Source organism: Episyrphus balteatus, chromosome 3 (assembly GCF_945859705.1).
Source record: "Episyrphus balteatus chromosome 3, idEpiBalt1.1, whole genome shotgun sequence".
NCBI lineage: Eukaryota > Metazoa > Arthropoda > Insecta > Diptera > Syrphidae > Episyrphus > Episyrphus balteatus.
This window is the reverse complement of record NC_079136.1, coordinates 93,300,226-93,321,976: the sequence shown is the minus strand read 5'-3', so window position 1 is coordinate 93,321,976 and position 21,751 is coordinate 93,300,226. Positions and strand designations below refer to the sequence as shown.

Sequence of the window (21,751 nt, the reverse complement as noted above, 5' to 3'; positions counted from 1 at the left end):
TTAATGATGTTCTCCGAGAGATGCACGAGGGAACTTCTGGAGGCCATTTAGGCATCAACAAGACGCTGGAAAAGGTACGCCAGCAATTCTACTGGTTACGTATGAGAGAAGACGTTGAAAAGTGGTGCCGAAAATGTGATACTTGTGCCGCTAGCAAAGGACCAGCTAGAAAAATGCAAAGCACGATGCATCAGTACAATGTGGGCACACCTTTTGAGAGGATTGCAATAGACGTGGCAGGTCCTTTTCCCGAAACCAACAAAGGAAACCGGTATATCCTCGTAGTGATGGATTACTTCAGCAAGTGGCCTGAGGCATTTGCCATCCCAAACCAGGAAACCAAAACAGTTGTGGATAAGATTGTCTTTCATTGGGTGAGCAGGTTCGGAGTACCCATGGAACTTCATTCCGACCAAGGAAGGAACTTCGAATCTAAGATTTTTCAAGAGGTTTGCTCACTCCTTGGCATCAAGAAGACGCGAACAACACCGCTTCATCCACAATCTGATGGGATGGTTGAGCGATTTAACAGGACACTTAAAGAACACCTGTCAAAAGTAGTCAACGATAATCAACGAGACTGGGATCGACATATTCCATTATTCTTGATGGCTTATAGAAGTGCAACACATAGTTCCACTGGACATACACCATCGGAAGTCCTTTTTGGTTCTACAATACGGCTGCCAAGTGAGATAAAATTCGGATGTGTTCCAAATGAGCCACAGGAAATAGATGAGTATGTTGATAACCTGAAAGAAACACTGGCTGACATTCACCAACGGACAAGGACAAATATAAAAGCGTCTAGTGACAGGATGAAAACAAGATATGACGCGCGAGCGACAGCAACAGGGTTTCAAGAAGGAGAACTTGTGTGGTTTTACAATCCCCACCGACAAAAGGGACTATCACCGAAGCTACAACAAAACTGGGAAGGCCCTTACACAGTAATAACCAGAATCAACGACGTGGTTTACCGTATACAGAGAGGGGTAAGAGGCAAATTAAAGGTAGTTCATTGTGACCGTTTACATCGTTATAATGGTGAAAGAAGCAATGGAGTTGTTCGGGACGAACAATCCTAAGAGGGGGGCAATGTAACGATGAATTACCGAACTACTTTTAAGATAAAAGTCTGAACACACTACCTGCTACAGTAAAGGTAGAAATGTGAACGGACCTTTAGTAATTAAGAAACTACCCTCTGAACGCATCCAAAGAAATTCCCTCGACTGCTGAATATCCCAAAATATCCCACTGGACTGGAAGTATGAAGCGCCCCCTCTTGGAAAGGAAGCTTCGAGAAGCAAAGACGAGAACCTTCGAAGACATTCTCGAATTCCGAATTTCAGGTATGAAAGGGCAGCGTGGACACCGACCGGATACAGTTTAATCTTGAATGTGAAAGAGTACAGTACAAAGTGAAATAAAGTGTTGGAAATTGTTAGTAGTAAATAAAGTGATTGAAAAGTGTGTTTGTTTGAGCGAATAATAAAAGTAAATTGATTTGAAATAAAGTGTGTTCTTATTTGAACGGAAAGATAAGTGGAAGTTAAAATAAACGAAATAAGTTTTATTGTGAACCCGGAATAAAACATTACAATACAATAGTTGGCTCACTACATAAGAAGTTAAAAGTTTTTAAAACTGTTGCATCTTTTCTTTAAAAAAATTTTGAAATTTGTTTTTCGATGCAAAATGTAAAAAAAAATATTTTATGAAAATTTTCAAACACCTGTGGTATAAAAAAAATCCATAGGAACGTCGGTGGCCAACTTTTTTAAAAATATGCGCGTCCAAAGGGGATTGCAGAATGGTAAATGTTTTTATCAAATCTAGAGTTACTAGGAAGTTATTGGTACCAAAGTCCAAAAAAAGCCTATTAATTTAATAAATTATTTTGACTGTAAAATCTTAAGTTTTTCACATTGCTGCCACAAATGCATGGATTCCATCAGTTTTTTTTAATCAGTCATATTTTACAATAATTGTTCTTACACATAACTATTAAAAAAGTGTTATAACCGTTGAACAATAGCTATAAAAAAAAAATTTTAATTTTTTTTTTAATGCAAAGTAGAAAAAAAATATTTGCTTGCTAATTTGCTAATAACCAGTTTAAAAGATAAAAAAAGAAGTGGCTCACAATATTAACTGTAAATTGAATTGCATCTAACAAATATTGGAAGTTTTTCGTAGCCCAATAAGATTGGGAATTGAACACAAATTCGAAAACATTGCAACATTTTTGATAGGTTTCATTGGGCCAACGGGACCGAAAATCTCAATTTTTCTTTAAAACGAGATCATTAAGAAGTCAAAACTGAGCTTAAACTGAGCAAACAAATATTTTTTTTTCTACTTTGTATTAAAAAAAAAGTTAAATTTTTTTGTATAGCTATTGTTCAACGGTTATAACACCTTTTTAATAGTTATTTGTAAGAAGAATTATTGTAGAATATGACTGATTAAAAAAACTGATGGAATCCATGCATTTGTGGCAGCAATGTGAAAAACTTAAGATTTTACAGTCAAAATAATTTATTAAATTAATAGGCTTTTTTTGGACTTTGGTACCAATAACTTCCTAGTAACTCTAGATTTGATAAAAACATTTACCATTCTGCAATCCCCTTTGGACGCGCATATTTTTAAAAAAGTTGGCCACCGACGTTCCTATGGATTTTTTTTATACCACAGGTGTTTGAAAATTTTCATAAAATATTTTTTTTTACATTTTGCATCGAAAAACAAATTTCAAAATTTTTTTAAAGAAAAGATGCAACAGTTTTAAAAACTTTTAACTTCTTATGTAGTGAGCCAATTATTGTATAAAATTATAAAAATAAGAAATTTATAAAATTCATTCATTCGTGGTTGTGGTTAAAGAAAACGTAAGATGAAGAAATTTAAAGTACACTGAACGAAAAAAAGCTAATATTTTCTAAACTGGTTGCGATAGAAACTTTTTCTATTTGGTTTCAGAACAGTCAAAAGTGCACCTATCAGTCATTTCCGGCTTATCCATTTTCTACCGGACACCCTGTATATCTGTAAACCAAAATTGGTTTCGAGATTTTGATCCGAAAATATCTGCTTCCGAAAGAAGAAAAAAAATTTGCAAATAATTCAGCAACCCGAACCCCTAAAAACTTTTGGTTTTCAGTTATGATTAGAGTCTAAAGAGTCCTTTCTTTTGATATCTCATTCGATGAATTTTGAAAAAATTTTTGAAAATTCCATTTTTTTAAACAAGGGATAATTTTTCAAAAATCTTAAAAAAATAAATTTGTAATTTTTTCAGCTGAATGCAAAGGCCTGTTCAGGTTCACTGTGATCTCATATCTGTAAACCAAAAACTGGTTTCGAGACTTTGATCCAAAAATATCTGCTTCCGAATGAAGAAAAAAAAAATATATACATATTTCGATTGCAAAAAAATCAGCAACCCGAACACCTAAAAACTATTGGTTTTCAGTTATTAATGGAGTCTAAAGAGTGTATTCTTTTGATGTCTCATTCGATTGATTTGGAGAACATTTTTAAAAATTCCGTTTTTTTTTAAAAAGGGATAATTTTCGAAAATCTTAAAAAAATAAATTTGTAATTTTTGAGCTAAATTCATAGGCCTTTTCACTGTGATCTCATATCTGCAAACCAAAACTGGTTTCGAGACTTTGATCCGAAAATATCTTCGATTGCAAATAATTCAGGAACTCGAACTCTTACAAACTTTTGGTTTTCAGTTATGAATATTTTCTAGCCAAGCCATGTCCGCAACATTTTCATGTGCTTGATATCTGCAATAGATACATTATATCAATACCATTAGTTTTGAGCTAACTTAAAATCATGTCAAAAATATACATAGGTACATGAGCTGGAAAACTAACTCCTGAAAAAAATATAAAGCCGCGGTTTAAGCTGCCAAATTATTTATAGCGTATTTATAGCGCATAAGCCTATAAAACAGCATACTCACATTTTGGTTTTAACTCTACTCCCAAAATTGGCTTAGAACTGTCCGGGAATATCCGATCATAACGCATGACGAACGGATGTTGATTCAGTTTTTTGATTCTGAAGTTTGGTTTTCCTTGTATTTAAAGTTTAAAATCTTAAAATTCAAAAACAAACAACAAACAGATATTTTATTGCTTTGGCATCTTAAGTGTGTACATGTGTGCGTGATTCTCGTTTTGATTCTGCCTCAAAATTCGGAATCGATTTGGTCTTTTTTTCAGAATTAGAACTTTCATTGAGTGCCAATTGAACAGTTTCAGAATTGTTCGGAGGAATTCCGACAAACGGACCAAACGAAAACGCTATTAGGCTATAGTGCCTATAATATTTTAAAAAATAAGTTCGTTGAACTGGGAAGATAAATTGTAAATTTTCTATATTATAAAATGTATTGCTCCAAAATGCTACCCCCTAGCGGTCGGTAGCAGTAGCATCTGTAATGATTTGTAGAAGCAAACAGCTACTTTGATTTTTAGACTGTTAACAGTAGATTTAGGGGCATTTTATTCACTATTACCAGTGAATTATTACAAATAGAAGTTACACCGCAGATTACTCATGCCACATCGTTCCTTCCTTTTTTTTAAATTCATTTAATTCACAAACCTCATCGAGCGATACTAACGCAACGGGAATAAATAGCGACCGTTTTGAACGGTGTCTATTTCTATTTGTAATTATTCAATGCTATTACTCAACTTTGGAAAAATCTTAAGTTCACAAGCTTCACAGTTTACCCCAACTCGAGATTTGAATCACAAGTTGAATATTTGATTATTTCAATAGTAGAGGATACAATAAAGTGATTCAGCATTGGATTAACCTTGAATTAATTCTTTTTTTCATTTATAACACCTGAAAACTCACCTGTGAATTTGTCTTCATATGCCATAGATTTTTCATAACTTTGACACGCATAACTCCGGTGTTCATAACTCGGTTACTATTTCAATTTACATCCTTCTATTTAATAAAAAAAAAACTGACACTTAATTCATAAGGCCTAAAAAATCCAACTTATAGAGAAGTGGACTTAAAAGTAAAAGTAAGTGGACTTAAAAGTGGAAATAAAATTGAAATTTAACGAAAACGGCTTAAACGATTTTGTTAAAAAAATTCAAATGTAAGTTTTAAGACAAGGTCTATCTTTAAATAATTTTTTTTTTTTGAAAACCATTATTGACGGTACCTTTCATAGAACCGTTTTTTTTTTTTAATCCGAATTTCTCCGAAACTGCTAATTTTATTTTAACGAATTTTTTTTGTAAAAATAATTTTAATATAAGCCAAGAATAAAATTTTGGAATATATTAATTTTTGAATTAAAAAAAAAAATTTCAAATTTCGATTAAAAAAAATTTTTTTTTTTCGAAAAATTAAATTTTCGAAAACCGGATATTGATTTTTTTAGTTGATTTATAAAAAATTAGTTTTTTAAAAAAGGCTCTAACGATTTTGAAAATTTTTTTTTCTAAAAATACTTCTCAATAAAAGAAATGAAATTGCATACTTTATTTGGAGCTCAATTTGATTTCAGATGTTGTTTTTTCCTTTGAAAAACGAATTTTAAGTTTTTTTTTTTCATATGAATTTTCTAGGTTTTTATATAAATACTCTTAAAAATTTAGCAACTCGAACCCTAAGAACAAGTTCGTGCATTTTATTTTCCTTGAAGTCGAAAAAATATTTTTGAAGTCAATTTGTGAGAAAAAAATCCTAATTTTAGGGCTATAATAGAAATTGAAGCGTTTGGATGAAGAAGGGGGTAAGTGACATTTGCAAAATTTCGAGATATAAGGACTTAAAGTTTTTTGTTGAGAACTTTTTTCGTATTCCAATCTTAATAAAATTGGTTTTATTATTTCACACAAAAAGGAGTTAAGTGCTGTTACCCCATTCTTCCACTGATATTATACGGTTTTTAGTTGTTAGTAACCCTTTTATACCAAAAATGAAAGCGCTAAATAAGAAAATACTAATCGTAGCGTGACGTAGATTAGACGGAAATTTAAGTTTTCGCAAGGCATCCTCATTTTTCAAAAAAAACCGAAAATCGAAAAAATGTCACTTACCCCCTTCTTCATCCAAACGCTTCAATTGTTTCATTGATTTCGATACTAGCATCGTAATTGTTGCAATCATCTTTTTTATGTCTAAAAATTAATAAAAACTAAATAAACAATCATTGTAGGCATGTACCTTAAAAACAAACTTAAAAATAATTTCTGAACAGTACTCATATGAAAATTAGTTCTACGACCTTATGTTCTTCCGAGCGTTTATAACAATACATAATAAATAATAACCAACACTTTATACAAATTAGCAATAATTTGAAAAGTACCAATGTTATTAAACAAAAATGTAGTTCTAAAAAAAATAACACATAATGTGGAAATAATAATGTTTAATTTAGAAAAAAATCATAGCAATGTCTTTATCATCACAAAAAGATTTATTTACGAACTATACTCGTATTAATGTTTTCATTCAAGGACAGTTTAAAAAGGTTCCATTGCTTTTAAAAATAATAACACATTTTATGAAAGCACCTATTTAATGTCAATTTTTAATTTTATATGATCATCCATAATAAAACCGATATGCGTTTAAAAACCCATCATCAAATTAGAATGTATGTTAAGTAGGTATGTATGTGTGTACATTGTACCATGTATCTGTATGTACAATATACTACACAATTGAATCTCCACGGATAATTAGAAACCACTCGCTAATTTATTTGGGAATTTTTTACGAAATCTGCCATGACGGACGGAGTTTTTTTTTTTTTATAGTTTCTCAAATCATCAAAAAATGTTACACGGATTATCACGAAGATGCGGTCTAGTGTGAAATGTACAGTGTCTATGATTGGAGTGTAAAAAAGTTTTGTTAAATTTTAATTCGCTGACTAATGAGTGGATTTATAACTTTAAGCTTATACTAATTATGGCAACTAGACAACGCAAAAATTGTGTCGGGCAAATGTAAGCTATTTAACTATTGAATGTTTTTAAACTGAGCTCCCATATAATTAAATTATAAAATTAAAACAAAAGCAGTGGTAATGGCAATAGCACATAGTGAATATATGTTTTAAATATTAACTATCATTTTATGAAATATCTCTCTCATATCCTTCCGGATTCCGGTTCTTAAAACTATTGTCACGATTTGCCAAAGTGTTAAGATATTTGAAAAAAGATATTTAGGCCGTGTGAAAATTGCCTTAAAATGTTGGTTAAATTTTCTACCACGATTAAATTTTGACGTCTGGTTAAAAAAGGGATCAAAATTATTTTTTTTGCTGTGCGAATTGGGTTAAAATGTGTTAAATGGGACTTATTTTTTGGCACTACTTTGATTAAAATTCCCTCAAGATAAAACAAAATTACCCTCAAATATGGTTTTTCTTATATTCAATTAATTATTTTTTTAACAAAACCCAGCTGAAAATATATAAAGTAAAATATTCTAGTACAAAAATGTAAGAAATTCTCAATTTCACTTTTTTTTATTTTTATAGATAAATTTCCACTTTATGATCAAAAAGAAATTTTTAATTCAGTCTTCGAACACTAATTCATATTTCACCAGCTGCCAACAAAATAGAATAATAATAAATAAAAAAACAAACAAATAATTTGTACATTTTCAATTTTTCACGATGAATAATCATTTGAGGAAGTACTTTGGATTAATACTTTTACATTTTTTAAAATATCAACGCATTATAACAAAAATTATTTCAAATCTGTCTTGATATTTCTATCTTGAGAAACGTCAAATTTTAACCACTAGTGTCAAATTTTACCCTGCTCTGCAGCTGGGTAAATTTTAACCCATTTTATTCACCGCGCTAGTGTCAAAATTTAACCAAACGTCAAATTTTAACCAACATTTTAACGCAATTCGCATCAATTTCTTCGCTCTCCATTTAATTTGAAGTTGCCATTATAATCAAGAAATCTGCCAAATCTCATATATTTTTGTTTTTAATTTGCTGTTTTAAGTGGCTTTCAAGTTTAATAGAGTGTGAATAATTTGGTACTTAAGTTAAACCGTTGGGCTTGTGATAAAATTTTACGTTTAACGTTTTGCATGCTGACGGTTTATCAAGATGCACCGCTAACGCTGTTTTCAAACACTAAATGAATTTTGATCACTGATCAATTATGATTAAGTAACACTCCCTGATGCACCCGAGATTTCTACTTTTAATTAGAATGTGAAATAGTTTAAAAAGTTTAATATGCAGTCATTACCTTAAATTAACGAATATTTAAAACCAAATTTAAAATTGTTATCAACTTCAAAAATCCATTTTGCTGTGTATTTTAAACGAGCCACGTTGGAAGTTTTGCACTATTTTTGGAAGACTTGTTTTTTTGAATGTTACCATTGATTTAAAAAAAATAATCACAACGAACTATTAATTTTATTTCAACAGCACAATTGGGGGAAAAAATCTTCATCTGTACAAATATTTAACATCAATTTTATGAGTGAAAACTGTTGGGGTTAATCCTCATCTTGAAAAACTGGAGCAATATTGCATTATTTTAGTTTTACTACATCTAGAAAACGAATTGTACTTGAGAGATCTTTTATGTGTTAAATGAAGTTGATTTGTGTATTGAACCTTATTAAACTAAAACGCAGACCAAAATATTAATTTTATTTTATAAACTATTATAAACTAAAACGCAGACCAAAATATGATTTTTCCTAAGTAGGTACCCCGATTCTCTTGGATAGTAACAACTTTTAAAGTCACAAAAATAAATAAATTCTTTGTCTAGGTTTTTGTGAGTTAACATCCTAGTTTTGAGAGTTTTTATGCCTCTTACAAGTTTAGGTTGTGGAGATAAAAGCCCACAAGCAAACTATTTTGGCCCAAAAAGCGAAAAAAAAGCAAAGTAAAACTTTTGAAACGCATTTTTCCACAGTTTTTTTTTTTTTAAACTGAAAAACTTAAAAAATGATGCAGAAAGCTTAGATTTTGGTTTAACAAACAAAATCCAAATATCAAAATATCTGCTGTGAAATAAAATATTAACGAAACACAAATTATACTAAAAAGAAATTCATGTTCTATTATTGGTTATTATCTCGTGAAATAAAAAAACCTACCATCTTGAAAGATCTTAGCTTCAAATACGTACATAACTAACATATTATTAAATATTTTTAGCAGAATAATAAAGACAGACTTCTAGGTTGTAAGAGAAATATGTTACTTATTGTTACTTTCAAAACGATATGCTAATCAGAATAATAAATACTGGAATTTTTTATAGTGCGAAATTAATCGGTTCTCATTAATCTGTTTTAGAATTTACTTTAAGTATTATGGTAAGCTTTTAAAAAATTATCAGGCAATCGATAAATCATTAATAAATACAAAAAAAAAACAAGAACTATAGCGATAGGATTGCTTATTAAAAAAATTCAAAATTCTTTATATTACAGTTGCTGTGAAATAAATGAAAAAATGGTTAGCGAGAAACCCTCCAGGAGAATCATTAAATTCTCTATGAATTAACAAATAATTTAATTTAATAGAAATGTAGGTTATTGGGGCGTATACTTACTTTTTTTATCATACTCTTTTTCGGGTATGTGGAAAGAGTGTTCGAGATGTAAATGTAGTTGGTTTTCAAATTTGTTCATGTTTGGTATGTATACTACTCCTTATATTCTACTGTTTTATTGTTTTGCAAGTTCAAATGTACAAAATTGGAACTTTGACTAAAACTGCAAAACAAGCAAAAGCAGATAAATAATAAGTTTTTTTTTGCTCTTTCAACTTAGCGTTGTTTACATAAAAGAACTCGTTTTAGTTTTGGATATTATGCCATCCCCATCACCTGTTTTTTTTTTTTTTTCATTTAAAATGGAATAAATGGAGTTTGGACTTGTCCAATTCAGCCCATTTTGGGAAAAATCTTTCAACATGATTGGTCCACTAGATTTAATTTTTATCAATTATAAGCCTTGACGAATTTATCTTTAAAATTATGAAAAATAATGTTCAAACTGTGGTTTTCAATTTTTCATTCTACTGGTAATTTTTCAGAGATTCCGATTTAGATTCATGTAAGGGCATTCTGTTGACTTTTTGACATTATCTGTTTCTAATTCCCGATGTCAATATTTGAAAATTTTAGAGTTAGAGGGATCTAAAAATATATCACAGCCTGTGTGGCCATCTGTAAGTAAATAAGTCTTTAGTGGTCATAATTATATACAAGGCCTATATCAGACAAAGGCTTCTTATGTTAACATTCTTTATACTAAAGTGTCATTTAGTTCATTCTCTTGGACACCAAAATTAAAAAAAAAAAACGAAAATTTGAAACGTGATTTCATTCAATATTACAAATGATTTTTTTGTAAATAATTATGTTGAACATGCTTAAATTTCGATTGTGTCAAACAATGTTGGCTAAGTCATCATTTATTTAAATAAAAAAATAAATCATTGACGCCAATATAAGAAAAAAAAAAAAAATCTTAACAAGTGTGAAAGTGTTTTTTTTTTAAATTTTGTTCATTATGTTTGGTCGTTCGTATGTATAAAGTGCTTGAATCATTAATTTTTAATAACTTCTGTGTGGCGGAAGTTGAATCAAAACAAAATGAGGTTATTGCCGTATCATATAATGTAGATATATTGTACAATGTACAATGTACATAGTTGAAAATATGCAAGATGCAACCTACAATTTATAGCAACTATTGTATAATAATAATGCTCGCATCTTCTACTCCAAACCTGTTTGGTGAATTTACACCTGCATCCCAAGATGATTGAATAAAAAGTTCAACAAAGCTTTTTCTCAATAAATTGAATTTTATTAAGGCTTGCAACAAGATGTTGTTTATAACAGTTAATACTTTATTCTATACTTGGAATAATAATATTTTTTATGAAAAAGTTAACTCTACGAAAGGTTAAGGTTATGGGCTTGTAACTTTTAACTTAGGTATAATATAAAGTTTCTACTGTAGACAAATTTTAAAGTCTCTAGATATTTGTAAAACCATTAAATTGTTTTTTCCAGAGACCTGGATTCAACAAAATAGCTTAGATATTAGGGTGTCCCTTATTTTTTCAACTTGTTTTTTTTTGAACGCATACCCCCTAAATTTGTTCTCTTTGATGTTATGAACGTTACAAAAAAAAATGGCGTCATTTGAAGTTCATTTGATGGACGCGACTTTCAATCAAAGCTTACAGTTTCAATGCATATGGAAATTTCGTTTTGTATTTATTTTTTGCATAGATATATCACGTTTTTGATTTTTATATGGAGTTTTTGTTTATTTTTTTAACGCTTACCCTCTCATTTTCGTTTGTTGCTTAAGGTAACTCATGCACAAAATAAAAAAAAATAAAAATTATATGAAAAAATTAATGTATTCGGCAGTAAAGCTGGCCCAAGATTTTCATGGGTTGATCACGGCAGAAGAGGAACAAAAACAATGTCTCCTACAATGTGTACAGGAGCATAGAAAATTGTATCCCGATTGCAAAAAAGATACATTAAAAAGAAAATATCCCTAGTAATTAATTAAATTTACCATTTTAAAAATATTTATTCAAAGAATAAACAGAATTTATTGAACCGAATACATTAATTTTTTCATATAATTTTTTTTTTTGATTTTGTGCATGAGTTACCTTAAGCAACAAACGAAAATGAGAGGGTAAGCGTTAAAAAAAAATAACAAAAACTCCATATAAAAATCAAAAAATGTGATATATCTATTCAAAAAATAAATAAAAAACGAAATTTCCATATGCATTCAAACTGTAAGCTTTGATTGAAAGTCGCGTCCATCAAATGAACTTCAAATGACGCCATTTTTTTTTGTAACGTTCATAACATCAAAGAGAACAAATTTAGGGGGTATGCGTTCAAAAAAAAACAAGTTGAAAAAATAAGGGACACCCTATTAGATATATAAAAAACCAGCTTACCCCACCCGCTTCGCTGAGTGCATTTGAATCATTTATTTTCAAAACATGATAAGTCCACTATTTTTCAAAATTCGTTTTTTTGACTAAATTGTTACTCTAGGGATAACCACGTCTATCTTCAAAATAATGTAGTATCTACTCCATCTATATCCGATTTTAAAGCTAAGCGAAATATTTTTTTAGTATCAAAAACAGGATATGTCCCGGACTTATCATCTTTTGAAAATAAACAACAGCTTTTTTATGTGTAAATGCTATATTAAGCTACTGGCTGAAAATCTTAAGTTTAAAGCTTCTTTAAAGTTAAAGAAGCACTCCGGACATTATATATACATTATATTTTAATCTCAAATACAATTTTGTGATAGATTGGAGATGAAAGCAAAATTGTGTACCCATTTTAAAAGTAATTTCACATCCGTATATTTTCAAAGTATGATAAGTCCAAAAGCGTTTTTATTTTTTATCTTTTCTAACTATCGCTCCAAAAATTAAAAACGAAACGGTATTTTGTACCTAGGCAAAAGTTCTACAAAATATATTTTTTATAAATTTTTCTACACACATCAAAAGAAAATAGAACGTTTTTTTCTTCTCCTGCAAAATTTAAAATCATGGACTTATTAGCTCAGGGAAATTAGTCAAAATATGGGCATGAAATCGCATTTTTCGCGGGACAACATTTTTTTCATGAAATGTGTTCGGGTGGTTGTCCTTATCATAAAAGTCAATTTGTTGGCATAATTGGAGGTTGGGAACAGCCGCCATCTTGGAAAAGAGATTGGTATCGTTTTTATTGAATAGCTCCATTGTTATTCATTTTAACAAAAAATGACAAAGTTAAGACTTATTAACAATAAAATTATCTAAGAAATGATATACAAAACAATTCCGTGAGTTGATTAAATAAAATTTTATAGTTGGTCAAAGTGCGGGTTTGTATCGCAAGGTTGGGACAAAATGACATTTTTTCATATATCTGACGAACTTTTGATTTGTTTGGATAATTCTTCAAGAATGAATTGTAGAACTTATAACTACCTATAAAATGAGCCCACAATCGTTATTGTCACCATCATATTGTAGAAGTAATCTATCTCCGAAACTCTCCATGTACTAGTCAAAAGTAAGAAAAAAGCTGTTTTTTTGCTAGTAGGCCGAGAAAATTTTGGGAGTAGAGGTATAACCAAAATATAAGTACGCAGTTTTGCAGCCATACGCGTGTTAATGTCGATTTCGAAGGTCTGACAACTCTAATTTTGTGCTTTATACGGTTTTTGGGGGGTTAAATAACGTAAGTTTTCCAGTTAATGTGAATGGGCTAAATTTATACTATTTGAAATTATAAATATACAAGCTGATGCTCTATTATTTTTCCTAAATCTGGACACCTCAATCTCGGCTATGGGGTTAATAGAACTCACGATATAAGCTTTTTTAACTAACCATATCAGGCTTTTCAATTCAAATAAACAAACAAAAATGTAAACAAAAAAAGCTTCTAAAACATAATCGTATAAACGGCTTATATATAGTTCTATTGGTCACATCCTCAAGATTGGGGTGTTCAGATTTAGGAAAAATAATAGAGCATCAGCTTGTATATTTATAATTTCAAATAGTATACATTTAGCCCATTCACATTAACTGGAAAACTTACCTTATTTAACCCCCCAAAAACCGTATAAAGCACAAAATTAGAGTTGTCAGACCTTTAAAAGCGACATTAACACGCGTATGGCTGCAAAACTGCGTACTTATATTTTGGTTATACCTCTACTCCCAAAATTTTCTCGGCCTACTTAGTAAAAAAACAGCTTTTTCTTACTTTTGACTAGTACATGGAGAGATTCGGAGTTAGATTACTTCTACAATATGATGGTGACAATAACGATTGTGGGCTCATTTTATAGGTAATTATAAGTACTGCAATTCATTCTTGAAGAATTATCCAAACAAATCAAAAGTTCGTCAGATATATGAAAAAATGTCATTTTGTCCCAACCTTGCGATACAAACCCGCACTTTGACCAACTATAAAATTTTATTTAATCAACTCACGGAATTGTTTTGTATATCATTTTTTAGATAATTTTATTGTTAATAAGTCTTACCTTTGCCATTTTTTGATAAAATGAATAACAATGGAGCTATTCAATAAAAACGATACCAATCTCTTTTTCAAGATGGCGGCTGTTCCCAACCTCCAATTATCCCAACAAATTGACTTTTATGATAAGGACAATCACCCGAACACATTCCATGAAAAAAATTTTGTCCCGCGAAAAATGCGATTTAAATTACTAATTTCCCTGGGCTATATCATGTTTTGAAAATAATGATTCATTTATAAAAAAAATTTAACCTGTGTGAAAATATATTCAAACCGAAAAGTGAATTTATATTCATTGCAGTGAACATTTCTTAATTTATTCTAATGTTTTTTGGTTAGATTAATACCTCATATTTTCAACAATGGACTTTGCGCTTTATTTATGGTTTAAGCGAACGTAAGATGAACACAAAATCAAAAAAGCAAGTCTGATGGAATCATTTAACATCTTTGTCTTTAAATTTTCCACAAAAAATGGTAGCGTCTATTTCGAAAACGGTTGATTTTACAGAAAAATGCATAAGGCAATATTTGTAGATAATTTTATGACAAATAATTTTACTACAGACCCCTATTGACCTTTGAGCAACACGTCGCGAGATATATGCGAAAAACTGATTTTCGTGACCTTTTGACCTCTATAACGCCGGCACGATATCAATGTCGATTTTTCACATCTTCATTACAACGTCGTCGTAACGAAGGTGTATACCCAAATTCAGCCCAGTAGGAATTTTTCCGCAGATTGGGGTTAAAAATGCCTAAAATTACTGAGCTATCGCATCGTGCTAAAGTTTACTATGATTTTTAGAAACTTTTTGCTTTTATTGCTTATTCATTTAACGAACCGTGATTTTTGTAATTTATATGTTTGGACACTCAGTTTGAATCAAATCATTCCTCGAAAAATTCGTTCGTATTGTAGTTTGGCCTTCAGAAGTGGCATTATTGTGTTGTCCAATAACCCTACTTAGAAAATTCTGCCGCTGATATATAGATACTTTATACCAGAAGAAGCCAGATCCAGTGCTTTTTATTTTTAAGATGTTTTCCCCGTACCATCAGAAACCAGGTGCATATGAAAAACACAAACCTAAACACTGAATGACCATACCTTCTTTAATTCTTAACTTTTGGTACTGGGAAAACATCTTAAAAATAAAAAGCACTGGATCGTGCTTCTTCTGGTATAATGTATATGCCTATATATCAGCCTTCACAAATCAGTTGACACAATTAGAAGTGAAAACGATGTAGTTAATTACCCGACGGAGTTATTGAATTTCTTCGATTAACCAGGAACTCCGCAATAGGAGCACCAATTATATTGCTCCGAAATATCAACCTACCTAAAACTTTGTAATAATACCAGTTTTCCCGTAAGGAATTTAATGGCAGCTCTGATTGAAGACCATTTTTTGTGGAAAATTCAAAGACAAAGATGTTTTGCTTCATCGAATTTAAATGATTCCGTCAGACTTGCTTTTTTGATTTTGTGTTCATCTTACGTTTAGCCCAGTCGGGATGTACAAAAAATTAAGCTGAAATGGAAATAATTAGATCGTGCAATTTTTTTTCATAGGATGATAGAGGGGATCACTGGGAGCTTAAAACCAGTTTTTCGGGAAAATCGACCTTGTGCTTAAGCCGCCATCTTGGATTAAAGGTAAAACACGTTTTAGTGAATAACTCGGCCATTTTTGATTTTTGACAAAAATTATATATGTAAAACTTGTAGAAAATTTTATTTTCTATAACTTTTGTCTTAATAAATTTTTCTATATGACCTATATTTTTCGAGTTAATTTGAAAAAACTATACCCCTACTCAGCTTAAACTTTCTACCCGCTTTGATTATAGATTTTAAGCTCAACGCAATATGGGAGTGTTTTTATATGTTTTTGGGGATGATAAATCTAGCTGCAATGTTAGTTTTTGCAAATTCATGAAATTTTATAAACAAAAGGAACTATCTCAAAATCGGAAAGTGTCGTTTTAAACAAGATTAGTAAATATTATAATTGATGTCTAGCAAGACAAGCAAGTTTTTGAATTTTTCAAATCGGTTTATTAATGCCTGAGATATGACCAATTGTTTATAATAAAAGCTTAAAAGAGAGAGTGAGTTATAAACAATTGGTCATATCTCAGGCATTAATGAACCGATTTGAAAAATTCAAAAACTTGCTTGTCTTGCTAGACATCAATTATAATATTTACTAATCTTGTTTAAAACGACACTTTCCGATTTTGAGAGAGTTCCTTTTGTTTATAAAATTTCATGAATTTGCAAAAACTAACATTGCAGCTAGATTTATCATCCCCAAAAACATATAAAAACACTCCCATATTGCGTTGATCTTAAAATCTATAATCAAAGCGGGTAGAAAGTTTAAGCTGAGTAGGGGTATAGTTTTTTCAAATTAACTCGAAAAATATAGGTCATATAGAAAAATTTATTAGGACAAAAGTTATAGAAAATAAAATTTTCTACAAGTTTTACATATATAACACTGGTCAACAAAATTGAACTTTTTTTTTGCCACAAGAACCCAAATATACTTTTCTAGTAGTTTTTGGGGTGCTGAATCCGAATCTGAAGTCAGAAAAATTTGATTGGCCTTCGTTTTTGAAATATTACCGTTAGAAAATGTCAAAAAACGTAATTTTGGCTGTTTTCGAGGTTCTGTTTTTATGTGGGGTAGTTCATTATAAACAAATTTGTAAAGGTTATTATAAGAACAGATATTCTTCTTTCAAAAACTGTTTAAATTTTCCCGATATCTCTTTTATTGCTCGAGATATCTTTAGTTTCATTTAATAAGTCAAAAAGAGAAACTAAATTTAATCTAAAGTTTAAGTCACTGGCCACAGAATTTTTGCCACAAGAACCAAAATATACTTTTCTGAAGGTTTTTGAGTTGCTGAACTCAAATCCGCAATCGGAAAAATTCTATTAGCCTCCGTTCTTGAAATATAACCGTTATAAAAAAAAAACCCTTTTTTGCATTTTATAACGGTAATATTTTAAGAACGAAGGCTAATAAAATTTTTCTGACTGTGGATTCGAGTTCAGCAACCCAAAAACCTTCAGAAAAGTATATTTTGATTCTTGTGGCAAAAAAAAGTGTAATTTGGTTAGCCATTGTTGTTTCTGATTCAAAGACCGCTACTTAAATTTTAAATATCTCGGGCAATAAAAGAGATATCGGAAAGATTTAAACATTTTTTGAATGAATAAAACTAGCTCTTATTTGCACCGTTACAAATTTATTCACAATTAATTGCTCCACATAAAAACATAACTTCGAAAACAGCCAAAATTACGTTTTTTGACATTTTCTAACTGTAATATTTCAAAAACGAAGGCCAATCAAATTTTTCTGACTTCAGATTCGGATTCAGCACCCCAAAAACTACTAGAAAAGTATATTTTGGTTCTTGTGGCAAAAACCTTGTTGACCAGTGTAATTTTTGTCAAAAATCAAAAATGGCCGAGTTATTCACTAAAACGTGTTTTACCTTTAATCCAAGATGGCGGCTTAAGCACAAGGTCGATTTTCCCGAAAAACTGGTTTTAAGCTCCCAGTGATCCCCTCTATCATCCTATGAAAAAAAATTGCACGATCTAATTTTTTCCATTTCAAATGTTTAATTCTACTGGGCTAGTTCGCTTTAACCATAAATAAAGCGCAAAGCAATGCATTGAAGTACAAAATAATTGATTTGTATTGAAGATGAATTAATAATAAATTATTGTGAGATGATTAAAAGTAATATAATAACTTTACAATCTTTATTAACATTCTATAGCTATAATAGTAACAGCTTGTTTTATAACACATAGTTAAATCGTGTACATAACTGTCTACTTTATGGAATTTTTGCGTTATCAATAGTTTATTGTTCATTATATCTCGTTAAAGTCACCACTTTGTACTTGCTTATAGATTTACATATGATTTTATAATGCATTAAAGTAGATAAATTTATTTATTTTTTTTCATAAATTCTTACCAATAATTTATTCTTTAACAGGTATAAATTTACTGTGGTTAATTGTATAGATCCGTTTCTATATGCTCCAAGATTTAATTTCAATTATGCAATGAAAAAAAAAAAATATAAATAAAGATATTCTATTGATTTTGTTGATGTTGTTATCTTTTAATGGTGACAATTTAATAGCACCAGTTTTAGTGGTTGAGAAAAAGTTAAAAATAAACATTCATAAGTTACAGAAAAGTTTACAATTTAAATTTTAAGAATACCTACTAACTTCAATTTGCTTGTACCTAAAGGTTATTATGTCTGCATAGACTAATTCAATTTAATCAAAATTTTAATTTTGAATTTTTAAATCAAAAATTTATAATTTTTGAAACGTGTCGTTCTTTCTTGGTTTTTAGGCGTTGGTCTATATTATATGCTACAATAACACAGTAACACCAACTTAAAAAATTAAAAAATGTGCACCGATAGGAATTGAACCGAAATTCTCCAGCGTGTGAGCCGAATACTCATCGAATTTTGCACAATTGTAGGGTTTTAGAAACTGCTGCTCAGGATTGCAGCTAAGTATATGGCCACTTCATCTCTCACAATTGCCGCTCAGCCGCAATTTTTAAAATCAGTTGAAGTTTTCAAAAAAGAGCTTTTTAAAGAAAACAATACAAACAAAACCTAAACGTTTTTTGATAACTCGGGAACAAAGTGATAACGAGAAAATTATAGTAAGATCTCGATTAAGAATTATGTACCCATAGTTTTCGCCTGTGGCAATGATTATAGGACGCAAGTAAAAATGTTGGGAGGGTAGAAATAATTATAAGAAGGCAAAACCGATTAAATTCGCTTTAAACAAATAATTGAAAAACTCTTCTATTACCCAAAAAGACTGAAGTTAAATATGCAATTGACACAATATTAAAACCTATTTGATTTTCCGTTTCATTATAATTTTATTTTCAGAAATGCAAAAAGAAGTTCGTAAAAATGATAAACCCTTATCTGGCAAAGTTCTTTTCCAATTAAAATATAAAATTCATAAACACTCTCGCAGATTAATTTAAGAATTTTTGATTGCAGACTAATTTAAGATTTTATTATTCTTAATAAAAATTCCACACAATTCCTTTTTGTCAATACACTATCGTATTGTTTAATTTAATTTATTATTGATATTATTGACCTCTATACCATGGTGAAATGTGATTTAAAAATGCAGCCAGGAAATTGATTGTGAAAACGTGACCCAATGAACTTACAAAAATTAATTTTTGTTATGTTATATGCAACTGAGTTGAATAGGTACTGGTGATGATTGGAGGGAGGTGATAGAATACTAATTACTTTTGAGTACATTACCATCTACTCGGGCACAAGAGCCTGTGTTGATAGTAGTCCTTTCAACCTGTGTCCTGCGAACTCTGTCATTCTTCCATAAGTGGCACGCATACTTGTAGCAAAGGAACACAACTTGATTCTTTGCAGCATTGTACTCAAAATGTCTTAAAAGATTTCATCCCAAAAAAACACCATGGCATATCTTGGACCGTATACAAAAATAATCAAGTAGGTACTAGATCTACTAATCATCTTCGCTACCCCTCAATGTTTAACTAGGACCCCTTAAAACGATTAGAACATTTTTCATAACGGTAATTGTATGCTTTAGGGTTTTAATTCGTTTTGAATCACAAATGCCCACACTAATCGATAGCAAAGGACTAATATTGTTAGTTCAATTTGTACTCACTTCATTTTCCGTTGAATTTGAATAAGACAAAAAAGGTAATAAGTTTTTAATTTGTTATCCATTAGTGCAGCATTTGAGTTTAAAATCGAACCTTAAAGTCGTATAAGAATTCCATTTATAAAATGTTCCTTTTTTTCATTTTCAGTAATTTCAGATTTTCAGTCTTTGTACTAAAAATCATTAAAAAAAAAAATCTGACATGAAATAATCTTTTTTATCAAAAAACAAAACCGACTTCCATGGATCAAAACAGGGTTTTATGGTTTTTCTAATAGTTCCCATGGCACTGCACGAAATTTAAATGGGACCACACTGCAGCCACCAGCTTTCCACTACAAAAAGAATTATCGAAATTGGTTCACTCTGTCCAAAGTTATGCGGTAATAAACATAAAAAAAAAAAAAAAAAAAAAATACAGACGAATTGAATACCTCCTCCTTTTTGGAAGTCGGTAATAAATGCGGTATAAGCTACTATTGAAACTCACATAAAATGAAAATTTAGTCACACGTAACTGCTCTCAAATAAACCAAATATTGAAATTTATTTTTACTTGTTCCATAGGGCAAGTATGTATTGGTTTGGTGTAGAAAAACAAAAATCGAGGTTTTAATAAAAACTAACATTGTACGAAGTACGATGATGGAGAAGATAAATAATCATTTTTAACAAAAAAAACAAAACCGACTTCCATGGATCAAAACTGGGTTTTATGGTTTTTAAAATAGTTCCTATGGCTAAAAGTGAACGAAATTGAAATGGGACCACACTGCAGCCACCAGCTTTCCAATGCAAAAAGAATTATCAAAATTGGTTCACTCAGTCCAAAGTTATGCGGTAACAAACATAAAAAAAAAAAAAAAAAAAAAAAAAAATACAGAAGAATTGAATACCTCCTCCTTTTTGGAAGTCGTTAAAAAAAGTGGTTTGTGTGCGTCTGTGTGTGCGTCCATCTGTACATCGAGCTGGGCCTAAACGGATTGATGGATTTGCTTCAAACCTTTTGTTTTATTTTTTTTTGATATCTCCTTTTTAACGCATATCTCCCATCTACCGTTTTCGAGGTATTGCAATTTTCTCGAAAATGGCTCTAACGATTTCGATTAAATTTGGTGTACGTATTAGGTAGTCTCATTGATTCTAATAAAACTGCGGTTTTAGTTGTTCTCAACAAATTCGGAGAACGATTTTTTTTGCAAAAATTGACATATTTTTTAGGATCATATATTTCATCAAAGCATAATCCAATTTTATTCAAAATTTACAGACAGGTATTTCTTATCATTTTGAGGTGTAAAATGTAAAAAAAATTAAAAATATACTTTAAAAAAATATAACAAAATTTAATATTATTTTTTCTTTTGATACTTTGAACTACAACAGCAAGTACGTACGACCCAGTGGTGCATTTTATTTTTGTATTCCTGAAGGATAAAAATAAGTCACTAAATCTACCCAAAATTCTTTGTGGTTAATTACATATTATAATAGCTAAATTTCAGAAAACAAAAACACAACATGTGGTGCATATTAAACCCAAATAGCAAAACTAATTAAAACAAGTTTAACTTCAGGTTCTCAAAACATAAATATTGTATGTAAATTAGCTCAAAGAAAATCCATTTAAATGGAATTCCAAATCAAGTTGTTGCATTTCCTCTGGTTTTAGCTGACCGTTCAGTTTGATGACCGATCGCTTATGGTTCTTTTCGTCTGTGCTTCAGACGATGCCGATCACTTTGAAATTTTCATTCTCGTCACAATCTCGAGTTCATTTCCCTCTTGCAGCTTATTCACGTGTTGTGTATAGCAAAAGCAGTATACCCAGCTGCAATTACAAGTCGAACTTTTAAGACCTATACCA

General features: G+C 30.3%; 1 protein-coding gene across 1 annotated transcript in view; it reads left to right on the top strand.

The window, feature by feature from the left end:
• The first annotated feature begins 6,908 nt into the window (after positions 1-6,908).
• Positions 6,909-21,751, top strand: part of LOC129915929 (facilitated trehalose transporter Tret1) — a 39,657-nt gene continuing 24,814 nt past the window's right edge. Inside the window, exon 1 of the mRNA XM_055995640.1 lies at positions 6,909-7,016. Within this exon, the coding sequence (XP_055851615.1) occupies positions 6,979-7,016 (38 nt within the window). The 5' untranslated portion in view covers positions 6,909-6,978. The remainder of the gene's footprint in view (positions 7,017-21,751) is intronic.